General features: G+C 35.4%; 1 protein-coding gene across 1 annotated transcript; it reads left to right on the top strand.

Annotated features, from left to right (window-relative positions):
* Positions 1-1,070: 1,070 nt before the first annotated feature.
* LOC132286425 (uncharacterized) lies at positions 1,071-4,497 on the top strand. The gene is made up of 3 exons (XM_059788758.1): positions 1,071-1,241; positions 3,285-3,345; positions 4,163-4,497. Exons 1-3 carry the CDS (start codon positions 1,179-1,181, stop codon positions 4,384-4,386), a joined length of 348 nt encoding a protein of 115 aa, XP_059644741.1. The 5' UTR covers positions 1,071-1,178; the 3' UTR covers positions 4,387-4,497.
* The last annotated feature ends 17,928 nt before the right edge of the window (positions 4,498-22,425 follow it).

Below are 22,425 nucleotides of genomic sequence, written 5' to 3'. Positions count from 1 at the left end.
GGATGCTGGGGGTGATTTTTCCATTAATTTATCTTCTCTCGGGTGAATTAGTAGTACAAATAATGTTATCACGGCTAGATGTCAATGACACACTTTGCACAATCTCATGCTTGCTGGTTGGAACTGTCTAACAATATTGGCCATAGTAGTGGTCTTTTTGTTAGGCACAATCTTCCTTTTTTGTGTTTTTTTACTAGCTTGTTGTAACATTATTCTGACATATGCCCTTTTTATTAGTTAGGGTTAATCGATTTGATTATTATTATTATTTTTTTGGTACTTATGAAGATTGAAGAGCCACGGCCACCCTTTCTATGCCAGAGAGCTATCGTGAGGGCGTTCTTACAATGAGAGTGCCTCCTAGTTGTTGATTGATCACATCTCAAACTAGTTTTGGAAATGGAAATAAATAGTAAATTTACATATATAACCATTTGTCAAAGTTGCATTATATGATTCTACTAAGAAAAATGATAAATAGCACAAAAAGGTCTAGATACATATTTCGTGTTTAAAATCTATTAATAAACATCCAATCTCAAGTCTCAACAGGCATGGACCAAAAATAATTAACCACAGTAAATTAAAAGAATATATTGTTTACTCGTGAAATGATCCTGACTTATCTAGAAAGAAGTAGAATTTGTTCAGGAAGTGATTTGTTTTGTTCAGGAAGTGATTTGTTCTCATAAAAAAAAAAAGGTTAAGTTTCATTTTTTTTACTTTCAGTTTAGTCATTAGTAATTGTTAAAATGACATATGTTTATCTCTCTATATCACAGCAAGTCAAAAAATCAAATAATGATAAATTTGAGAAGAGGGGTCAAGATGTTATTAAAAAATAATTTTTTTCTCCAAAAATTTGGTCTATTTATGACATTTGAAATTGCATAAAGAAAAAAAAAATTCTATTTAATTATGAAAAGTAGGCCATTGCTCTCTTGGAGGGAATCCACAAATTTTCAAAAAACATCTAAGGGTATTTTAGACATTTCACTAGTAAATACAGTCCTAGGTCGTAACCGTGCAATTATCACTTTGTTGGGCGGGTCGCTGCCTTGTACTGCATAGGGTCGTTGCCTTGTACCGCATAATTTTTGCCTTGGCAACCTCACTTTGTCTTGCTCTCAAAAACAAAACCCAAATCCAAAACCACCAATCCAGCGAGCAACAAGTTCATGGCGTGCTTAGTCTCCATCAGCCTCTCCATCTCTCTCTCTTCTTCCAAAACCCCAATCCAGGTAAAATTAGTTGGAGCAAAAATGTTCTTCACAAAACCCTAACTCTGTTTTACTTGAAACTGTAGCAGCTCTGTTTGGTTCCTGAGAAAATGAAAGAAAATAAATTTTCTTTTTTTTCTATCTTTTTTGTTGATTATTATAATTTGTTTATTTATGGCTCCGGGTGAAGAAAATTTGCTTTATTGAGTATATGTTTGGTTACCTGGAAAGCATAGGAAAAACGAAAAGAAAGTGTGAATTTTAGCTTTGATTTTTCCCAACTAAGTGAGGGATAAATAGATGCATTAGGCTTCAGCTGCATAGTGATAGTGGTATTGTTGTTCTTCAATTTTTGAAAAATCTAATATTCAATATTTGATAATCTATTCCTATGTATCTTCTCCAACCAAACATACCTACAGAGACATGGAGGGGATCAATGACATTAGTCTGTTGTATAATTTCAATTGGCTTAGTTCAGCTAGGATGGTGTTTATTATTATTGTTGTTAGTGTTCTTTGTTTTTCTTTTCTGATGTTAATGGCATTAGTTTTCGGCTCTGTAGATAATTTGGTCACTAATTCAAAATTGCAAGGTTTTGTAATTAAGTGGGGCAAAGCTTGAGTGGGATGACTCGTCCTGATATCCTGGAATATTCATAATTCTTGATAATGTGGTCTCCAAATATTTTTTATCGGAAAACGAAGAAGATAATCGATTATGATTTGGTCTTCCTGTACAGCAAATGTTAATAATTGCACAAGTGAGGAAGAGTGATGTGTTCTGCATTGTGTTGGTCCTCGGGGAAAGGGAAGTCCAAAAATTAGTACCGTTGAAATATCAAATAGTAAAGAAAGATGTTATAAAATGCTGTTTATCTTAAATTATGGTCTAAAATAGAGCGAAATAAAGATTCATATAGCTGATACCAAATGGTTGGAAAAGGTTTTGTTGAGTTGTCTAGTGAGAGTCTATAATTTTGAAAAGTAACTTTTAAAAGTTTCCGAAGTTTAAAAGCTGTCTAACTGTCCATACTTTTGGAAAATTTGAATTTTTTTGGAATTGGGATAGAATTCTTTGGTCTTGGGATATAATTCTTTGGTTAACTTGTGAATCAACAAACGATAACCTTGGTTCAGGTTGCCTTTGGATCATAGTGTCATAAAACAGTCATACACAAGCAAAACTTGGTTTGGCTGCTGCTGTGCTCAACTGAATCACATATTCGGGGTTGAGTAACACAATTGTACCGCATTGCATCAAATTCCGAACTTTTCTAGATATTCTACAAAATGTAGGATGATTAGGAAAAGTCTCTAGTCGACTTAACATTTGCTAGGATTGAGTAGATTTTACTTTATTACTAGCCTTTGTTCATTAACTTGTGGCCAGATTGTTTAACTGTTCTTAGGTGTTGCAGAGAAGTTATTAATTGAATGATTTCATTTTTCAGTAATTTATATATTTTGTATGATTATATCTATCTACTTATAAAAAAATAACAATACATTTTTTATTATTATTATTTTTTATCACAGATAGCTAAAGGTGAATTTAGTTAAATGCATATTGGCATATGTAATTGTTATTTGTATTATTTTCACTACATTTCTTTAATATTCATTATGAAAGGTAATTTTTGGTGACGAAAGCAATTGATTTTTGGATGTTGGTTGTGTGTTCATATCTGAATCCTTGTCCACACACAGATTCCGTTTAACATGGTTTTGTCTGGTCAACCTAGTGTAAATTATTTCTCTGTGATTAACTGCTGCTAGGTATCTGACAGACTGTGGCTTAATGACTAGCATAATGGTTGACTAAATCTGCTAATGTTTACTTTAATTTATCTTATAAATACACAAATTTATATCCTTAAAGCTCCTGTAACTTGTAGAAACTGTATATGAAGCCTTGCTTGGATGACTATATAAATTTTCTTATTCTAATTATATGGACAAGCATTGCCTTTACTTACTAATAACTAAACCATTGCCTAAGAAAGAGAAATGGATTGTGTAATTGTGAGTTTTCATGCCTAATGTTTGATGGATGTGATTTCAGGAAATACGTTCAAGGAGACAAGCTCTCTGGTGTTCTTTAAGCCAAGTAACCAGAGGAGCAGGTGCTTTCTTAATTCTTTTCATACTAATTTTGGCGCCGCTTTTACATTAGGAACTAAACTTAACCACTCATATGTTGTTTTTTGAGACATCTGCGAAAGCAAGTGCCAAAAAGATTGTAATTTTTGGCTGAAGTTCACTCAGTTGAGAAGACAAGTTGAAACTTTAAAACCAAAACTTTGGATTAACTGAAAAGGGTTTGAACTTTCACGTTCCGATAGATTTCTGTACCACCACAAGTTCAATAAATTTTGGAAAGTTCGACTTATATACTCTTAAATGGAAAAAGAGGGAAACGAAAAAAAGGCTTTCCTTCAATGTTAAATTACTGTTCTCTTTGTTTGCCAATTTTGTTCATATTCTTGGTTAAAAGGCTGCCAAAAGTCCCAAATAATGTCTAATATGATCAAAATTTCCTTTGGTTTTCTGAATTTACCCGATGAGAAAGACTGAGATTTTGCCACTATATAAGATCAAGTTGTTCTTTTCTAATCCTTTGACTTGGTAGTTTTTTCAAAGCAGATTAAAGAATTAAGTTTTTTTTTTAATTAGTTTTGAATATTTGCTCATTTTAAGATAGCTATATATATAAATGGAAATACTAGGAAGCAGATCAGTAACTTACCATTGGAGTGAAGAGGTTGAATGTATAAATGGAGATACTGGAAGTACAAACAAATGATATTATTGCACTCAAGAAATTGATTTATTTTAGATGCTGTGAAAAATGGAAGTGGACTTGCTAGAATACATTTGCCGATAACGGTCCTTAGTCTATGCCTGCCTTCGCCAAGCTGACAATTTCATTTATATTTGCAGCAAAGAAGCTCCATGCTCCCAACTCCTCTGGTAGAGGTCAATTTTCTGTCGATAGAAGCTGTCATCACCATATAGCGACACCCTCAAGATGTTTCTATGAACCTATATCTTGTCATTTTGGTGCAAGTTCTTGTATTCATACGGTGATATCGGGTTTTTGGGTGGGACCAGATCCCGAAGATGGCTGGGGATTTGTAGAGGCTTTTGTAAATTGGATATCTTGATTCTTGGTTTTTTTTTTTTTTTCTCTAGTTGGTACTCACACATACTTGTCTCCTCTGAGACTTGAACTTCTAACCTCTCTTTGAAAATAAGAGGCTGATACTGTTATGCCACTTATTCTTTTTCCTCCTTTAGTAGATGGGTCTCTGGCAAGAATCAAAATTACCTTTTGGACTGCCAATCTTGGTTGACTTGGAAACAGAGTTGGAGCAAAAGGAAATTTTGTTTCTGAAGATGACAGAAATGCTTGGAAACAGAGTTATGTTCAAGTTCATGCTTGGAATCACAATGGGAACAATCAAAGTTACTTCCATCCATGTTATTTTCCAGATCATTATGAAATGGAAGCACTTACGCGGAATTCACAGATTTGATGCATAGACTGATAGACGAGTATTGTTATCATGTAATGCTTGGGAGCATAGATTTATTAGTGTGGTTTGGATTTAAAATTGAAAAAAAAAATTAGTTAAAATTTAAACTAAATTTGTTTCAAATTCAAATCAAAGTGTTGATTCTGTATTTCCAAAAGCAACATTAGGGTTAAAAAGGGAATGTTTCTCTAGTCTCTAGATAATATATGTAAATATATTTTTTCTTTGCAAAATTAAGAGAAGGGGGACTCCAACATGGCACAAGTCTGGAGGCAAGTAATATCTTAATAATATTGAGAGGAACAAAATTAGGTCTTCTCAAATCTCTGAGTCCTACCGGTGAACTTTACTTGTTTAGTTGCTTCTCATTATTGTCCTTTACAAACTATAAATTTCCAATGATTAAACTTACGAGGTTGTGTGGTAAAATTTTAAGACCAAATAGAGATGGATCAAAAGTTTATCCAATCATATTTTTTGGATCAAAATTCTATCCAATCATGTTTTTTTTTTTTGATTTCTAAAACAATCAATGATGAATAAACTTGAAATAAATAACGAAATCCACCATTAATAATTATGAATTTCACCTACCAATTAAAAAATAAACCTGAAAACTTAATTTTATTCGTGTCAATATATCGTAATTACAAAGTAAAATTAATTGTTGTTGATGTAATTAATGTCAATTGTCAAATAGGGAGAAATAAGTTAGTTCAAATTTTAAATTTGATGTTGATATAATTAATGTCAAATAATAAGTTAGTTCAACTTAATTTCGAAGGATAAATTAATTTAATTTCGAAGGATAATTTTGTCACAATAAACACAATTAAAATGGGGAATCCGCATAACCCATCCTATGGTACCAACCACCATCCCAATGTAATCATCATGATTCATGAAGATCTGAAATCCGAGCAAGTATCGTATGAAATAGTTCCTACAAACTCTTTTCCTACAACAACTATCATACCAATTATATAGAACCACGTCATCAATCTTATTTCTTTTTGTACGAAAATACCCTTTAATATTTACCGAATGGACTAAAACGTCGTTTTACTTGTTTGGCAAACCATTTTTTCAGTTTCTCTCTCTTCTTAAGAACACCCTTTCTCTCACTCACACACACTGATATACACACACTGATATATACATTTCTATTTTCTCTCACTGAAAACTCGTAGACAAAAGAAATCGTTCTCTTTCTAAACCCCTTTCTCTCTCTCTACACGCACAAAACTACGAAAGGGCAGATGGTTTTCCAAGTTTACATGGTCCCACTCTCTTAAGCAAACAATGGAAGTTGAGCTCCTTTAAACCAGGTAACCATTCTCTGTCACCTCCGTTTCTCTCTCTATATATAATACACATTTATATACATATGGTTTCATGTGTGTGTGTATATATACAGTGTGTGTTGGGTGCTCTGTTCTTCCTCTTTTTTCTTTTTGGGGGTAAATTGCTCTGTTCTTATTGTTGTTTCGACGTGTATCATACAAAAGATGGACAATCAAGGATTCTAGGTGATTCAAAAACACACAACCGTGATCACCCGTTCGTCCATGTGTTGGCTCTCACATGGATTTGAATCTTTGAAGCTCTTCCATGGAGGTTAGTGACTCACATTCTCATTACATTCACCGGGTTCTTGTTTTGAATTGTATGAATGAGTGGAAATTCTGTGGGATCACACTGAAATTATCAATGCTATACTGGATTCTTGATGTTCTTGTTTTGAACTGTATATATTGATTTTGTATTTGTTGTTGTCGTTGTTGTTTCTTGATGGAGTTTTGCTAGTGAAAACGTCAATTGGTTGCTTCAGATGTGACAGTCCTGTGTGATTGTGGATTTAGGGTATGGTTATTCTTGTTCTTGGTTGGCGATCTTGAAACAACTCTGCCTGGATGTGCTTATGTGTACAAATTTTGTTGGGTAATCAGGCAATGGACTTCACTATTCTGTGTCTGTGATTATAAATGAGAGTTTCCTTGATTCACACAAACACACACACACGGGGAGAGATTGGGTTTCTCATTCTAGATTAGTGTTCATATTTAACTTTGTTCAGGAATTCATTTACGATTTCTAGTTTTGTTGAGGGTTTTCCTTAATTAGTTTAAGGGAAATGATTTTAAGGCCAAAGACTCAGGCTTATTCACTTAACGGATGCCTTGACGGCTTCGGCTCAATGAATAGTTTAGAGTCTTGGGCTAGAATAGCAGGACTCCTAGTTTAATTTGCAATTAGATTGCCATTGTGGATGCATCATAAACATAAGCAATTGTCCCGTTGTTATAGGATATTAATTTTTGGGGCAATAATTATTGTGGGAAAGATCCACATAAATGTAATAGTTAAATTAATGTAGTAGTTTAGATGTGAAGATTAAGCACAAATATTCGTACAATTCAAACGTGTCCCCTTGATTAGTTCTCAGAATATCTGCCTCGAATAAATGTTGTTATTAAATTACTAAACCACTCTACAGAACATTGATGGATCTGCTTCCAGATTGATTTCATTTGTGATGAAATTCAACCAGTGTAGGAAAATTTAAGCAAGTCTTTTAATTTTCATAGAAGAAAGAAAATTTGTAAAAAAAAGAGAGAAATTGGCAAGAATTTGCAAATGTCAAAATTCCTGTAATAGGTCAAAATGAAGTGAAATTTGTGTAGTATGTCAAACAACTCGTTGATATTTATGCCTCAAATTAGTGTAGTAGTTTAGATGTGAGAGAAAGCAAAAATACTCATACAAGTTGAACATGTGTCCTTGATTGGTTCTGAGAATATCTACCTCAAATAAATGTAGTAAGATTAATAAGCCACACTAGATTACTTAGGTTGCCACATATATATGCATCAGATGGACAAATGTTTGAATTGAACGAGTATTTGTGCTTTCTCTTTCACATCTAAGCTACAATGTATACAAAAGAGTGTATACATTGGTTTATATGAGATTGAGAGGACACGATTCAGGTGGAATTTCTTATGGTTGTATTCCATGATGATCCGATTTGAGTTAAATGCTCCAAGGATCTTAGTCTATACCATTTGGCAGATGGATCACAAAAGCATGTGCATTGAAGGAATGTTTTCTCCTGATTCTCCTAATAGAAGTGATATATTTGGAGACCCAAAGATGCTCCCTCGAGTTGGCAATGAGTATCAGGTGCAAATTCCGCCCATGATAATGGAATATGAGTGTCTTCATCTTGTAAAAAGCCCACTTCTATTACCCATTCCAGTCATGTGGATTGATGATAATGTAAATAACCACAAAAATGGAGAGGGATTTAAGAATAATCCGGATTGTTCAGTTAATCCAAATGGGTTGCTGGGATCAAAAAACAGAGAAAAGAGCCAACTTAATTCAAATAAGAAAGCTTTCGAAGTCAGAGTCGAATCATCAGATGTTGGTTTGGAAAATGGAGAAGAATTAAAATCACCAAGGGCTGAGGCAGTAGAAGGTAACTGGGCTCAAGAGTATAGAAGCAAAAGCTGCTCTTTAGTTCCTGGTTTGTTAGATGATTCTTGGAGTGACATTAAAGTGGATACTTTTGTCCTTGGTTTATATGTCTTTAGCAATGGCAAGAATTACCAGGATGGCAAGAATTGCAAGTAGAATCACAAGAATCTTGTTGAGGTGAATAGATTCATGGAGAGCACAAAGATGGGGGAAATTTTGTCTTTCTACTATGGAAAGTTTTACAGGTCAGGTGGACATCGAAAATGGTCAAATTGCCGAAAGATGAGCAAGAAGTGCATACTTGGAGAAAGAATTTTTAGAGGATGGAGGCAACAAGAGCTCTTATCCCGTTTGCGTCCTCATGTCTCAGAGGAAGTGCAAAAAATCATGGTGGAGGTATTTCATCTTCTTTTCATACTTGACATATCTGTTGCTACAGAATGTTTTGTTTTATCTCGCTGCAATGAACATGTATTCTTTCTTCTGTAACAAGTTTAAAAGAAGCATGTAATTTTTTTTGGAATATATGCTAACCTAGCAATGTTTACTATCCTTCAGTTTACATGATTGTTATACTATTTTCTTAAATAGCTTAGCTATTCTAAAATCTGGATGTGTTAAAGATCAGTGTCTTATCCTTATATTTAAGATGAGGGCTATGGAAGGTAACTGATGGCTGACATAAACTTTAGTCAGATCTATATAAATATGTCCTCTAAGAGATTTGGTACAGTGAAAAGGTTTCATATACAACTCAAAGGAACTGAAATCAAATCAATGCAGCATTAACACTAAATACTTGGAATTGGCTTTATTGATTCCTTCAGCCATATTCAAAGCAGAAACAGGTTTTCTGTTGCTGATTACAAATAAATGGGACAAAAGCTCTGTTGAGTTGAGTTCAGTATAGCTTCACCATTCTACTTACAGATTCCTGCTTTCTAAACTTCTTTTACCGCTCTGTTTTCTTTCTTATCCTATTTTGTGAATGACAACATAAGTGCTAATGTTGTTCCCAAAATAAAATGAACATCAATTAGTACTTAAAATTGTCTATGGCATCATCTTACTCATTGCTTAAATAAATATTAAGGTGCAAAAGGTATAATAAGTAATAAACAGTTTGAAGTAGTCAAGTGCAAGAAAGATCAAAAATATCTTTGCATGCAATCTAACTATGATGCTTTAGACATAGACTGGTATTTTTTCTTTCCTATTTCTATGACCGCACACTGGGAACTAAAGGGGAAAAATAAAAAATTAATCATTTGATATATTTTTTTGTGGTTTTACAGAAGAATCCTAGGTTGCGTGCCATATTTTCTGAAAATCAGCTTTTCTATCAACAGGGATTGGGATCTAAAAAATAAGGTTACTGATACTATTGGGTGAAGTATGTATCACCATGTTCATTAAGTTGGCATGCTATATTTTTTATTTACAACAGCTAATGTAGGACAGAAACTTGAGTGGCAGACCTTCTGGGGAAAAGGAAAAAAAATAAAAACTCGAGTAAGAGAATCAAGGCTGCTCTTTGTCTCTCCCCAAACTTTTTCGTTGGTCGGAGAATGGGACCTTGTGTGACCAGAGACGGTTCCCAAAGTGACTGTGACTAGTAAGGCCTTGTTAATATGATTCAATAGTCACCACCTAAACCTAACACTGAGGTTTATGAGGGGGAAAATTTGTAGTATGAAAATCCTCATCAAGAATATTTACTTTTTCTCAGTTTCAATGAACTTTAGGTGGTTATAGCGCATTCTCTTCAGAGATTGATTCTCTGGATCTTTCGTGCGAAGGAAATTCTGTGTGATTACTAAATATTGATCATGCACTGGTGATGCTAAATTTCAATATCTTACATAACAAAGTATCGTCCTTTATTCTTTGTCTAAGTATATGGTCTACAATCAGGTCTCCAAGACATTTGCAGAGGGAGTAACTTCTCTAGAAGAATATGTCTCCACTCTAAAGGCTACTGCTGGCATCAGTATGCTAATAAAAGCTGTAGGAATTGGCAAGGGGAAGGAAGATCTCACGAGCCTATCAATGGACCTTCTTAAGCCAAATCAAGTGTCCCCTGTTGTCTCCGAAATACTAACTGAAAAAAAATGTCCATTCCTAACGTTTGAAGACATAATGAAGTTTCTAACTGGAGACTCCCGGTCAAGCAAAACTCAATCAAATAATGTTTTCTGGGAAGCTGTTTGGCCCCGTCTGCTAGCAAGAGGGTGGCACCGTGAGAAAACGAAGAATCTGGGTTGTTCTGATTCAAAAAAGTCTCCTTTTCTTATGCCTGGTGTTGATATGATCTCGAGAAGGAAACACGTGAAGGGAGTCGATTACTTTGATTCCTATTTTGATGTTTTGAGCAAAGTTACAGCAGATCCTAAACTTCTTGAGCTTGAGGCTGAAGAACCTGGAGCCATCAGCTGCAAACCAGAAGCAGCATTGGACCTGGATGATCCATCTGATCATCAAAGGCCTTGTTACATTAAACCTCGAATCTCAACTTCCAGTACGAAAGTGGTGAATTCACTGGATGAGCCAGACTGTATTGGTATGTCTACGATGGTTGAGGAAAGAACTAATTCTCCTTACCATGCTAAGGATGTATTTGATGATACTAGTTCAGACCAAAGAATGCAAATCAATGGCTCAGAAGCTGCAAAGGAAATGATGGAAAGTCACGAAAATCAAGACACTAATGCATCTAACGAGCAGCAATCAAAGAGGACCATCAAACACCAATCCAGCCAGAGAGTGAAACCTCGCCATGCAAACGTTTCTGTGCCCCTTGTGGAAAGTTTGAAGTTTATTGTTGTTGATACCAGTTTGGCTCATGGAGGCAGATCATCTATGGTGAGAGAACTGAGAAGTTTACCATCTGACTATAAATATCCTTCTAACCTTAGTAGTCTTCCTAGAGAAATTGAAGGTGATCCCTTAGTGAGTTCACTGGATGAGCCAGACTGTATTGATAAGTCAATGATGGCTCAGGAAAGAACTAATTCTCCTTACCATGCTAAGAATATATTTGATGATAGTAGTTCAGACCAAAGAATGCAAATCAATGGTTCAGAAGCTGCAAAGGGAATGATGGAAAGTCACGAAAATCTAGACACTAATACACCTAACGAGCAGCAGTCAAAGAGGACCCTCAAACACCAATCCAGCCAGAGAGTGAAACCTTGCCGTGCAAAGATTTCTATTTCCCTTGGGAAACGGCAGAAAGTGACTGCTTGTTCTAAGGCAAAGACAAGCCAAGGCGTGGAAAATTTCATGGTGGGCTCTGAACTAAAACAAGTGGAACCCAATTGCGTCTTATATTCATCAGATGCATGTAAAAATGTTGTTTCCGATGTTGATCTTTCTCTGAAGAAGGTATTATCTAGCAGTTCTTTAGCCGAAGCCACTGCAGAGGAGGAGAGCACTTGCATTATTCATGGGGAAAGTTATGGTACAAAAATGTCTCCTGAGAAGCTTGAGAAACCTCAACTATTCGACCTGAATCACCCCCAATTTCATCAGATTCTGAAGATGGTGAATTCCGCATGCTGGAGGAAAATCCAGATGCAAATATTTCAAGCTTTTCCTCTCAGACAAACCAACCTGTGAAGGAAAATTGAGATGCAAATATTTCAAGATTTTCCTCTGAGACAAGCCAACCTGTGAAGGATTCAAAGGGATCAGGAACTTCTGTTAATGGGAATGGTGCAAAAGAGCAGCCAGTAGAAAATCTGAGGCAGCAAAGCACAAGAAACCGGTCATTAACCACAAGAGCAGTGGAAGCTATTTCAAGCAGGTTCCTGAGCACAACAAAGTACTGCAAGTCGGATGCATAAAAACCCAAGATCAAGGCCTTCGAATTGGTCTCACATCAGTGTCATTGAAACTTCAAATGCTGTCAGCACTAATACTGAAGAAAATGATGTGGATGGAGATTAGAACGGTAAAAAAATACATTTAATGAATTCTTGTTGGAAGTCAAAGAAAATCTGTTCAAGAGATACTAGAGATCTGTATGGCTGCCTTTCATCAAGAAGCTTTGCATTTCAAAGATGATTGATCTGGTTAGGTGCTGATTTTCCTATCTCTGACACAAAGATTGGGTTATTGAATTGCTTGAGTCGCCAAAGCAGCCACCATCTTCATGAAAAAACGCTTACAATAGTGCTCCTAGCCTGGAAGTTGTATTCAACACTGTTGCTAACTATACAGGAGAGGACTTGCTATATCATCTTCATCTTCTTCTTCCTTTTTTTCTTTCTACAATTTTTGTACACCAATTACAGTACATCACGGCAGACATCCTTTTTAGAACAAATGTAGTTATCTTTTGTTGAGTTCACCTTAATTTTTCATTCTTGGTAAGTAAACAGTAAGTGTCGCTCTGCTCTGGGTGTAGCACGTTACATTTTCGAGCAGGATGGCAATTGCCACTTGCTGACACCATACAGAGATGATGATCATAGAGGAGGCGAGCTCGCTTTATAGAAAGTATACAACAAATTTCAATCTTTTACATGGCTGAAACTGTTGGAAATCTTATCTATAAGTTGACTCAACGATTATGACAGATTTATTGGGTCTTCAATATAGGCTAATTTTTAGGGATTTTATTTTTATTCTGATTTGATTTTATTTTATTTTATTCTCTTTTTCATATTTGTAATTTTCCGCTTGTATATAATGATAGTCAGGCTCTCAAATTGAGTACGCCAATTTTACCAAGTTACTTTTTAGTATCAGAGCCTCAAACCTACGCCTCCCCCATCTCTCTCTCTTTCACCGCCGCTTTTAATATCTCTCTCTATCTCGTTACAGCCCCTTCCCTATTTTTTTTTTTTCACAGACCTTCTCTCTTTTTCAGGTCGCTGTTGCGACAGTCCTAGGGGGAGTCAATCTCCTCTAGGTTCGACTCCTGTAGGGGTATTCCCTTAGTCTTTTTCATGCACTAAGGGTCAGAAGACGTGTTTGTAATTTTTTGGGGCTGCCGGGATATTCGGCAGCATTTTCGGATCAGACCGCTGTGTCTCCGGCTTCTTGGTTTGATCAAAATCAGGTTTATTCCTCCTTTATTTGAAATTATTGGTAATCTGTTGAATTGATCTATTTAATATTATGGCTGAATCAAGTAATAATAAAGAAACTCTTTTTTCGGCGCAACACACACCGGCTCAACGAGTTACTAGTGTGCTGTTGAATGGCCGTAATTTTGCATCCTGGGCTCGTTCCCTCGACCTTTATGTTGGTGGAAAAGGCAAATCAGGGTGGATTTTGGGTACTGAAAATAAGCCAGATATTAAAGATCCTAAATATGCTCAGTGGGATATGGAAAATTGCACCATTTTAGGATGGATGTCCTTCATGTACCTAAATTTGCCTTTAACCTTTTATCTGTTAGCCGGCTTGCAAAAAACCTCCAACGTGCAGTTATATTCTTACCAGATCACTGTTTGTTGCAGGACCTTTGTTCGAAGAGGATTTTTGGCAGGGGTTATGAGCGTGATGGGCTTTACTACTTTGGGGAACCACCAGGAACGAGTCTTCAAGCTTCTGTCCTACCTACTTTTAGTGTTTATGATGTTTCTTTTCGCACTTTTAGTCTGTGGCATGCACGTTTGGGGCATGTAAACTTTCAATATCTATGTCTATTGTTTCCTTCGTTAAATAAAGCATGTAAGGACCATAAGTTTCAATGTGAAGTTTGTGAGCTTTCTAAACATACTAGAACTAGCTATATTTCTCATATGAGTCGTGCTCCTAGTATGTTTGATCTTATTCATTCTGATGTCTGGGGCCCTTCCCCAGTTACCGCTTTCTCTGGACATCGATATTATGTGACATTTATTGATGATTATTCTCGTTGTACTTGGGTTTATTTATTGAAAAAGAAATCTGATGTGTTTCTTTTATTTACCCAGTTTCTTCAAATGATCAAAAATCAGTATAACACTGTTGTCCGTAATATTCGTTCTGATAATGGATGAGAATATGTTTCGAATGAGTTCCGGTCTGAACTTAATAAAAAGGGGATTTTACATCAACTCACTTGCCCCTATAGTTCTGAGCAAAATGGCGTGGCTGAACGCAAAAACCGTCATCTTATGTCTGTGGTCTGATGTCTGCTAAGTGGTATGCATGTGCCTAAATTCTATTGGCACATGGCTGTTCTTACAGCTGCTTTTCTGATTAATCGTACTCCCAGTCGAGTTTTGTGTGGTAAGGCACCACTTCAGATTCTCCAGCCTGATTATACATTGTTTCACCTTCTGCCTCGTGTTTTTGGCTGTACTTGTTTTGTTCATAACCGTAGTCCTTCTCGTCATAAACTTGATGATAAATCTATTAGGTGTATTTTCTTGGGGTATTCTGCTATGTCAAAGGGTTATCGTTGTTATGATCCTGTAACCAAACATATGTATCATTCTCTTGATGTGACATTTCATGAAACTGTTCCTTTTTATAGTACTAATTCTGTGGTACAGGATTCTCTCTCTTGTGATCTGGAGAAGGAGATTTCTCCTATTGCCCGTCCTGTTCCTCTCTTTGAAAATCACACTGTCCTGGAATCTCCTTCTCCATCCATGCAGGGTTCCCCTCCACCTTTGCAGGTCTACTCTCGTCGCCATCGCACTCAACCTCCCCTACCAGAATCATCTTCAGAACCAAGTCCAGGTAACTCTCCTTCTCCTATTGCTCCTACAATTCCTGAGCGTACCTCCCGTTATCCTACCCGTGATCGTCATCCTCCTAATTGGTATGGTTTTTCTAGTAGCACTAACCACCCTATTTCCCAGTATGTCTCTTATGATGGTCTTTCAGGTGCATATAAATCCTTCCTGGGCAAGATTGGGACCGTTTCTATTCCTCGATCTGTGTCAGAAGCCCTCCAGGATCCCAATTGGATGTCTGCCATGACAACAGAAATGGATGCTTTACACCATAATAATACATGGGAACTTGTTGCTTTACCTTCTAGGGAGAAAACGGTTGGCTGTAAGTGGGTCTTTAATGTGAAGTACTTAGCCGATGGTTCTATTGATCGGTATAAGGCTCGGTTGGTGGCAAAAGGCTTTACTCAGATTCCGGGTAAAGACTTTAGTGCTACCTTTGCTCCTGTGGCTAAGTTGACATCTGTGCGACTGTTTGTCTCCTTGTCTGCTGCCCATTCTTGGCCTCTGCATCAGTTAGATGTCAAGAATGCATTTCTTAATGGAGACTTACTTGAGACTATATATATGGATCCACCCCTTGGGATTTCGGGCTGAGGGGGAGTATGCTGGGAAAGTCTGTAGGCTACGGAAGTCTCTTTATGGTCTGAAGCAATTTCCTAGAGCTTGGTTTAGTCATTTCAGTAATGTTGTTTTATCCATGGGCTTTGTGCGCTGCCACTCAGACCATACTTGTTTTATTCGATGTCACTCTAATGGTTATTGCATTTTGTTATTGGTATATGTGGATGATATCATTATCACAGGTGATGATGCTTCAGGGATTGCTCAGGCGAAACTCCATCTTCAAAAGTCCTTTGATGTGAAGGACTTAGGTCCTCTTCGATATTTTCTTGGAATTGAGGTTGCTAGATCCCGTCGTGGAATTTCTTTATCTCAAAGAAAATATGTTTTGGATCTTCTTCAAGATACTGGCATGCTTGGGTGTCGACCCGCTTCCACTCTTATGGACCCCAATCTTAAACTCTCTGTTGAGTCAGGGGAATTACTTCCAGATCCATCCGTGTATCAACATTTAGTAGGTCGTCTTATCTACTTGACTAACACAAGGCCCGATTTGACATTTGCTGTCAGTGTGATTAGTCAATTCATGCATGCCCCTCGCTCAGCTCATATGGATGCAATCTACTATATTTTGAGGTACCTTAAGTCGTGCCCTGGTCTTGGTCTGTTCTATGCCTCAGGAAATCAGTCTGGACTCTCATGCTTTACTGATGTAGACTATGCTGGATGTAAGACAGATACACGTTCTATCTCTGGCTTCTGTACTTTCTATGGTAATCATCTCATATCATGGAAGAGTAAGAAGCAGGCTGTTGTTTCTAGATCCTCTGCTGAAGTTGAATACCGAGCTATGGCTCAAGGTACTTGTGAGCTCCTTTGGCTTCAATCAATTTTGGGGGAGTTGGGTTTTGTACAGAAAAGTTCTTCAAGGCTATTTTGTGACAATAAATCAGCCATTATGCTTGCTTCTGATTCTGTTTTACATGAAAGGTCGAAACATATTGAGGTAGACATTCACTTTATTCGAGAGAAGGTTCGATCGGGTATCATTAATCCTATTTTTGTTCCTTCTTCAGAACAGACTGCAGATGTGTTCACAAAGTCTGTTGGGCCTTCTCTTCTCTAGTCTTCCATCGTCAAGCTGGGCTTAGTCAACATATTTGCTCTAGCTTGTGGGGGAGTGTTGGAAATCTTATCTATAAGTTGACTCAACGATTATGACAGATTTATTGGGTCTTCAATATAGGCTAATTTTTAGGGATTTTATTTTTATTCTGATTTGATTTTAGTTTATTTTATTCTCTTTTCCATATTTATAATTTTCCGCTTGTATATAATGATAGTCAGGCTCTCAAATTGAGTACGCCAATTTTACCAAGTTACTTTTGAAACAAATCTGCTTGTGGTAATTGAATGCGGCAAAGTTGTTTGCATTTTAATGATCCTTGAACTCCTTGTTAGAGGCTATTTACATCACAAGATACCTACTATAATTTGAGGATAACATGGAGAAGTGCGGGGGAGTCTAGTTAGCTTTGTGATATAGGAATGTTGCAATTGATGGTTGATATCTGACACTTTTTTCATCTCATCTCTAAAGTCATCTTGCTTGTTCATATTTGCTTTTACAGTTTTACAGTTACAGAAGTTTTATGTAAAATCTGCTAAAACACCAATCTCCAGTCTCAACTTAGCTGCTAGAGGCTGCATCAAGTGGTCATGTTCTGATCAAGTTTACGCAACCATGAAACGACAGAATTTGAGTGAGTCCTTGACTATCTTACTCCTGTAGCAATGAGTATCCCTCCATTTGTATTGAATTGAAATTTATTTCGACTTCCTTTTTCTTTGTTTGAGTATATTCTGCTTTATTGGGGTTGGTTGAAAAATGGAAAATGGCTCAAGAAATAAAACTAGGGTACTTTTTTATTTCAAAATTGAACTAGAACCATTTCTTTTTCCTTTTTATTTTGCTTAATTTGAAGGCAGTGATATGATGGTATTTCATTTAAAGATGATGACATGCCCATGTGGTGATGCCCCCATAATCTGCTCTAAACAATCAAATTGTACCTTCAAATTCTTACCTAAAATGCAATAGACATTTGTTCCCATAATAGGTCTGAATACATACTAATTTCTACAGTTTCTCTTCAGCATAGAAACTGGTGCAATAGTTGTTATCACATGGCTATCAAAATTATGTTTTTCTTTAGCGATACGCAGGTAGCCAAGTAGGTTGGTTTTCCTCTATAGCACTTGAAAATATGTACCGTCTGATAACAATTTATGGCTCAGCATCTGACACCTGCACACATTCATATCAACATCTATTATGCAGACATTCAATTTATGGTTGCATGATTTGTCCTGCTCATACTGTTCAAGATTACGTATGCTGCTGTTCGGTTTTTCTCAATTTTTAAGTGTGATTTAGCTTAATTCGATGTTTTGTCCTTTTAAATGATTTTGCTTAGGAAGATTATGCATTTGTAACTTGTATGTATGGCTTCATTATTCTTCCCTTCAACGGCTCCCATTTACAATGTCATTGTTGTTGTAACATAGGATTGGTATCTTCTTCTCCCTGGAGCATGGCTGTTTTGTTTTATGTTATAGTTCATCTGATCATATGCTGTAGTATGAACCTTGCAGGCTGCAGAAATTGACTCTTATTTTCTAATGCACTCTGTTTCTGGTTGGTACTTGCATGTTTAAAAGCACAATGAACTTCAGGGATTAATTTGTGTATTTTCTTTTGTATTACCAATTACTGATATTTACTTACCACAGAAAAATAAATAAATAAATAAAGGAACTTCTGGGATTTTCTTTGTTGGCCTGTTTACTTCTTTTTTTTATTTTTCCTTTTTTTTGTGGAAAGGTAAATGGACTAAAGGGTTGTTTTTAGTTTGCTCTTTAGGGGACTAAATAAGCTGAAGTTCCTTTTTAAAAACTTTATCATACTTGAAGAAACCCTCACATGCCTTCAAAGCAGAGAGGTTCATGTTTTCAATGATATGGCATGAAAAAGACAGGAATGCATAAATTTGAGTAATGTTGGTGATTTTTGGGGTCACGAATTCGGAGACGCCGAATAAAGAATATGTAAGATGGGTGTGAACTCTACTAGCACATGACATGGTAGGGCCCACACCCTTACTCACATTACACCACATTTAATTGACGACATCATTCAAATTCAGAAGATGTATCATTTTTCTTTAGATTATAAGCACTCCTTGGTAACGCTATTTCTGTAGGATTAATACATTACGTGAAATGATACTCTTATAGATATTAAGAGGTCTAGAAATTGATGTTCAATAGAACAAAATTTAAGCATGATCATATCCGATCAAATTCAAATTTAATTATAATATCCGAAATTAAATAGGATTTAATTGAGAGAAACAAGTGACTTGTCTGAAATCAACAACTGCCAAAACCTGATTATGTTATATGTCGAACAATAATTAATGATAAAAAAAATTAATAAAATGATCTCATTGGAGTCTTTTGCACTTTTAGAAAAGTAATTCTTTATTTGAAGAGGAAGCAATTTTATTAGATTGAGTGGCATATATAAACAACTTGGCGTTGGGTACAGGTAAGCTTCCTAATTTGTATACGTTATATTAATAAAATAGTATTTGGTCACTAACGAACTTCTAATTATTCCTTTATAATACCACCTACCCAATAAAATACATTTCATGGCAACGTTAATTGGGGTGTCCTAATCTTTTATTGGGGGAGTCCTCTCTCTCCCTATATATATATATATATATATATATATATATATGTAGGCATGTATATGTATCAATTAAAAACAGCAGTATTGATTATGAAATTTTAACAAGAGATAAAAATTGTTGTGGAATCTTAGAAAAACAATGTGGATATATCAAGGTCATTCTATTAAATAGAAACTAGCATGAGAGGAAGAGAAGAGTAAGGCATTTTTTATTTTTTTATTGTGTCATGCATGGCCGGTCTTGGGCCTAGGCGGTTTGCCTAGGACCTCCAATTTGGAAGGACTTCAAATTTAGGATATAAATTAAAAATAAATAAAAAATTTAGGACTTTGGCTAATTTTGATGGGCCTCAAATTTTAAAGTTTGTCTAAAACCTCTCAAAATTTAGGGAATGTCGGGATCGGTCTTGCGATTACGGTGATGTCAAGCCTCTTAGAACACTTTATAATCACTAAACACGTACAGTCTCTCCTTTCCACGGCACCACGTGAAGCAATTATGGAATTTTTTTTTTTTTTTTGGAGGCAGCTCCAATACCAAAGGTAAAAGTAAAATAAAATATAAAGTAATTCATCTGTAAGAGGTTGGTAATGAATTGTGGTACTTAAAAGCTTGTGGCACAAATGATTTACTTATGATTCAATCCCACTGATTTTGGTTAATAGTTTGTTTGAACATCTAATCGAGTTTTCTTTTCTACTTTCTAGCGCTGCCAAAAAGATATTAGTGCTTAGTAATTATTATATTGTTTAGGGATTTGATGTGTAAAAGAAATTTCATTAATATATTCCATTCTTAAAAAATATCTAATTTTCAGCTATCTACAACAGTCTGAAAGTACTTATTATGGTGTCCAAAGTCCAAATAAAAATCAAATTTCAAATAAAAAGCATTTTTAGAATGTCAAATTGTAATGATAAGAGCCGCAAAGGTGGATGCTATGGACGGTTAGATTTTGTTGACAATAACCCCTCCTCAAGAAACAAGAGGAGAGAGAAAAAATAATAATAATAATAAAAATAAAAATTCTACTAAAGCAGTCGTCTAGCCGAGAGAAGTGTGTCGGTGATCCAGTCTCTTTTTTTTATTTTTTTTGGTTTTTTTTCTCTCTTAGAGCACAAGACACGCATCATTCAAATAAAGAGTGTGGTTCGAAATTGAAATCTTAAGGACTTGCCTTCCGAATTTCTATCAAAGTCTTTGTGTCTCTGAAGATGAGTCTCCCTTTTTCATAATATGTCAAAATAAATTAAAAAAAATAAAATAATAACTCCCTCCGTTTTAAAATAAATGTCCTGAACTGAATAAAAAATAAATAAAAAATAAAAAATATATATAAAAATCAGCAACTACAATATTTTGATGTGCAAGTGTGCAGCATAAAACATTAATTTACAATTCGAACAATCATACAAGCATTAAAACTCCTACTCCATCTTTTTCACCATAATTAATAAAATATCCTAAGATGGCTACAAGGACCTTCCATTAAACTCCCTGCCGTTTGGTTTGATCAATCCCCAAACATCTTTCTCACTCAAAAATGGCATTTGTGTAAATACCACTTTATATCATATTCGGGTGCTTTTGAAAATCCCATGAAACATTTCATTAGGGATACGTGGATGTTCTTATTATTTGTTAAAAAAAAATTAAAAAAAGAACAAATAAAGTTCACATGAATTTCAATCATTTTCAATAGATACTTATAAACAAGAAGTAATATTATGAAATTGAAAATTGAAAGATAATGAAAAGGCGTTGTATTTTTAATTTAATATTATTTAATGTTTCATTTCTATGTAATATATGGTACGAATATTGTATATTCATAGTAAATGTATTACGAGAATGTTGCATTAATATTGCAGGTATGATGAATAGCATATACTCGATAGAGTGTGTGTTACTTCTTCAAGAACACTTTTATCTCCACCTGCCAAAAGTTTTTTAGTGCCAAAATCTCTCATAGAACAGGCTTTTCTTACACCAGATCCAACTAAAACAAAGTTTTCTAATTAAAAGTGCTTATGGTATGTCGCGTCACAGTCCCAAAATGACACTGTTATATCTATAGTATAATAGAAAAATTGATTCATCATGGTCAATTCATCATATATTAGTTAATCAATGCATTTTTCAAAATCAAGGGATTAAATTAAATTATTAAAAAATGTCTTTATCACAATCTTGTCATCACACCATAACCATTAGTGATCTCTGATCATGGACAATCTTTTTTTTATTTTTTTATTTTTTATTAATATATCAACCTATCAATCACAGCCCAGCAACCATGCACGGCACGTCATCATCCCAAACCTGCAAGTGAAATGACTAGAATACCCATGCTCTTTTAAAAATAGCCAATAATGCCCCTGGACGATCTGATCTTGTTGACACGTGAACATTGGAATTTTTGGTAGTTTTGTCGGGTCGTTTTCGCGAGAGATTCGATTCAGTATCGCACCCGTGACCACAGAGGGTGTTTTGGTCATTTCATTGTTCACGGCGGCTCTTTGTGGACTTTTACAGTGGCAATTTTGTGGTTTTGGCTGGTTGGAAGTGTTCTTTTTGGAAAAGAATTACTTTTTTGAAAAAAACAGCCGAAAAGGACAAACCAGCGACCGGAAGCTCCCATCCGCCAGCAATGTCTGGAATATAGTTGTTTGAGTTGCACTCTAGTAAATTGAACTACCTAAATTGCCCCTAAACCTTCTAATTATAACTAAAAACCCAGAACTATTAGTTCTAAAATCTCTCATTTTTTTCTTTTACCCCCAACTTTATAAAATTTCATTTTTGCATGTATATTCCTTTAAATTTTTTATTTTCGCCCCCCACTAAACTTTAAAAATTTTCATTTTTTATACATATAATTCTATAAAATTTTAAAATTACCCTTCCTCAAATTTTTTTATTACATTGCGTTTCCCTTAACATAATTTCTGGCTCCGCTCCTGCTTACAACTGAATATGCAGATATTAATATGTACCCCTTTATTACACTTTCTTTCACTTTTTCCAGTTTTCTACTGCCATTTTATCAAAATTCTTTACTTAAATATTTACGTTGCACGCCTATATAGTTTTTCTACTGATATGGGTAGTTTTACTATCGACCTAAGAAAAACTACCCAAGTCATATTTTTAAGTAGATTAAAATATGGATGGACAAAACATCATTT

Source organism: Cornus florida, unplaced genomic scaffold (assembly GCF_030987335.1).
Source record: "Cornus florida cultivar Cherokee Brave unplaced genomic scaffold, ASM3098733v1 CherokeeBrave_3.0.0_Hap2_Chr02, whole genome shotgun sequence".
NCBI classification, from domain to species: Eukaryota; Viridiplantae; Streptophyta; class Magnoliopsida; order Cornales; family Cornaceae; genus Cornus; species Cornus florida.
Note: the sequence above shows the minus strand (reverse complement) of the source record. Positions and strands in the feature narration are given on the sequence as shown.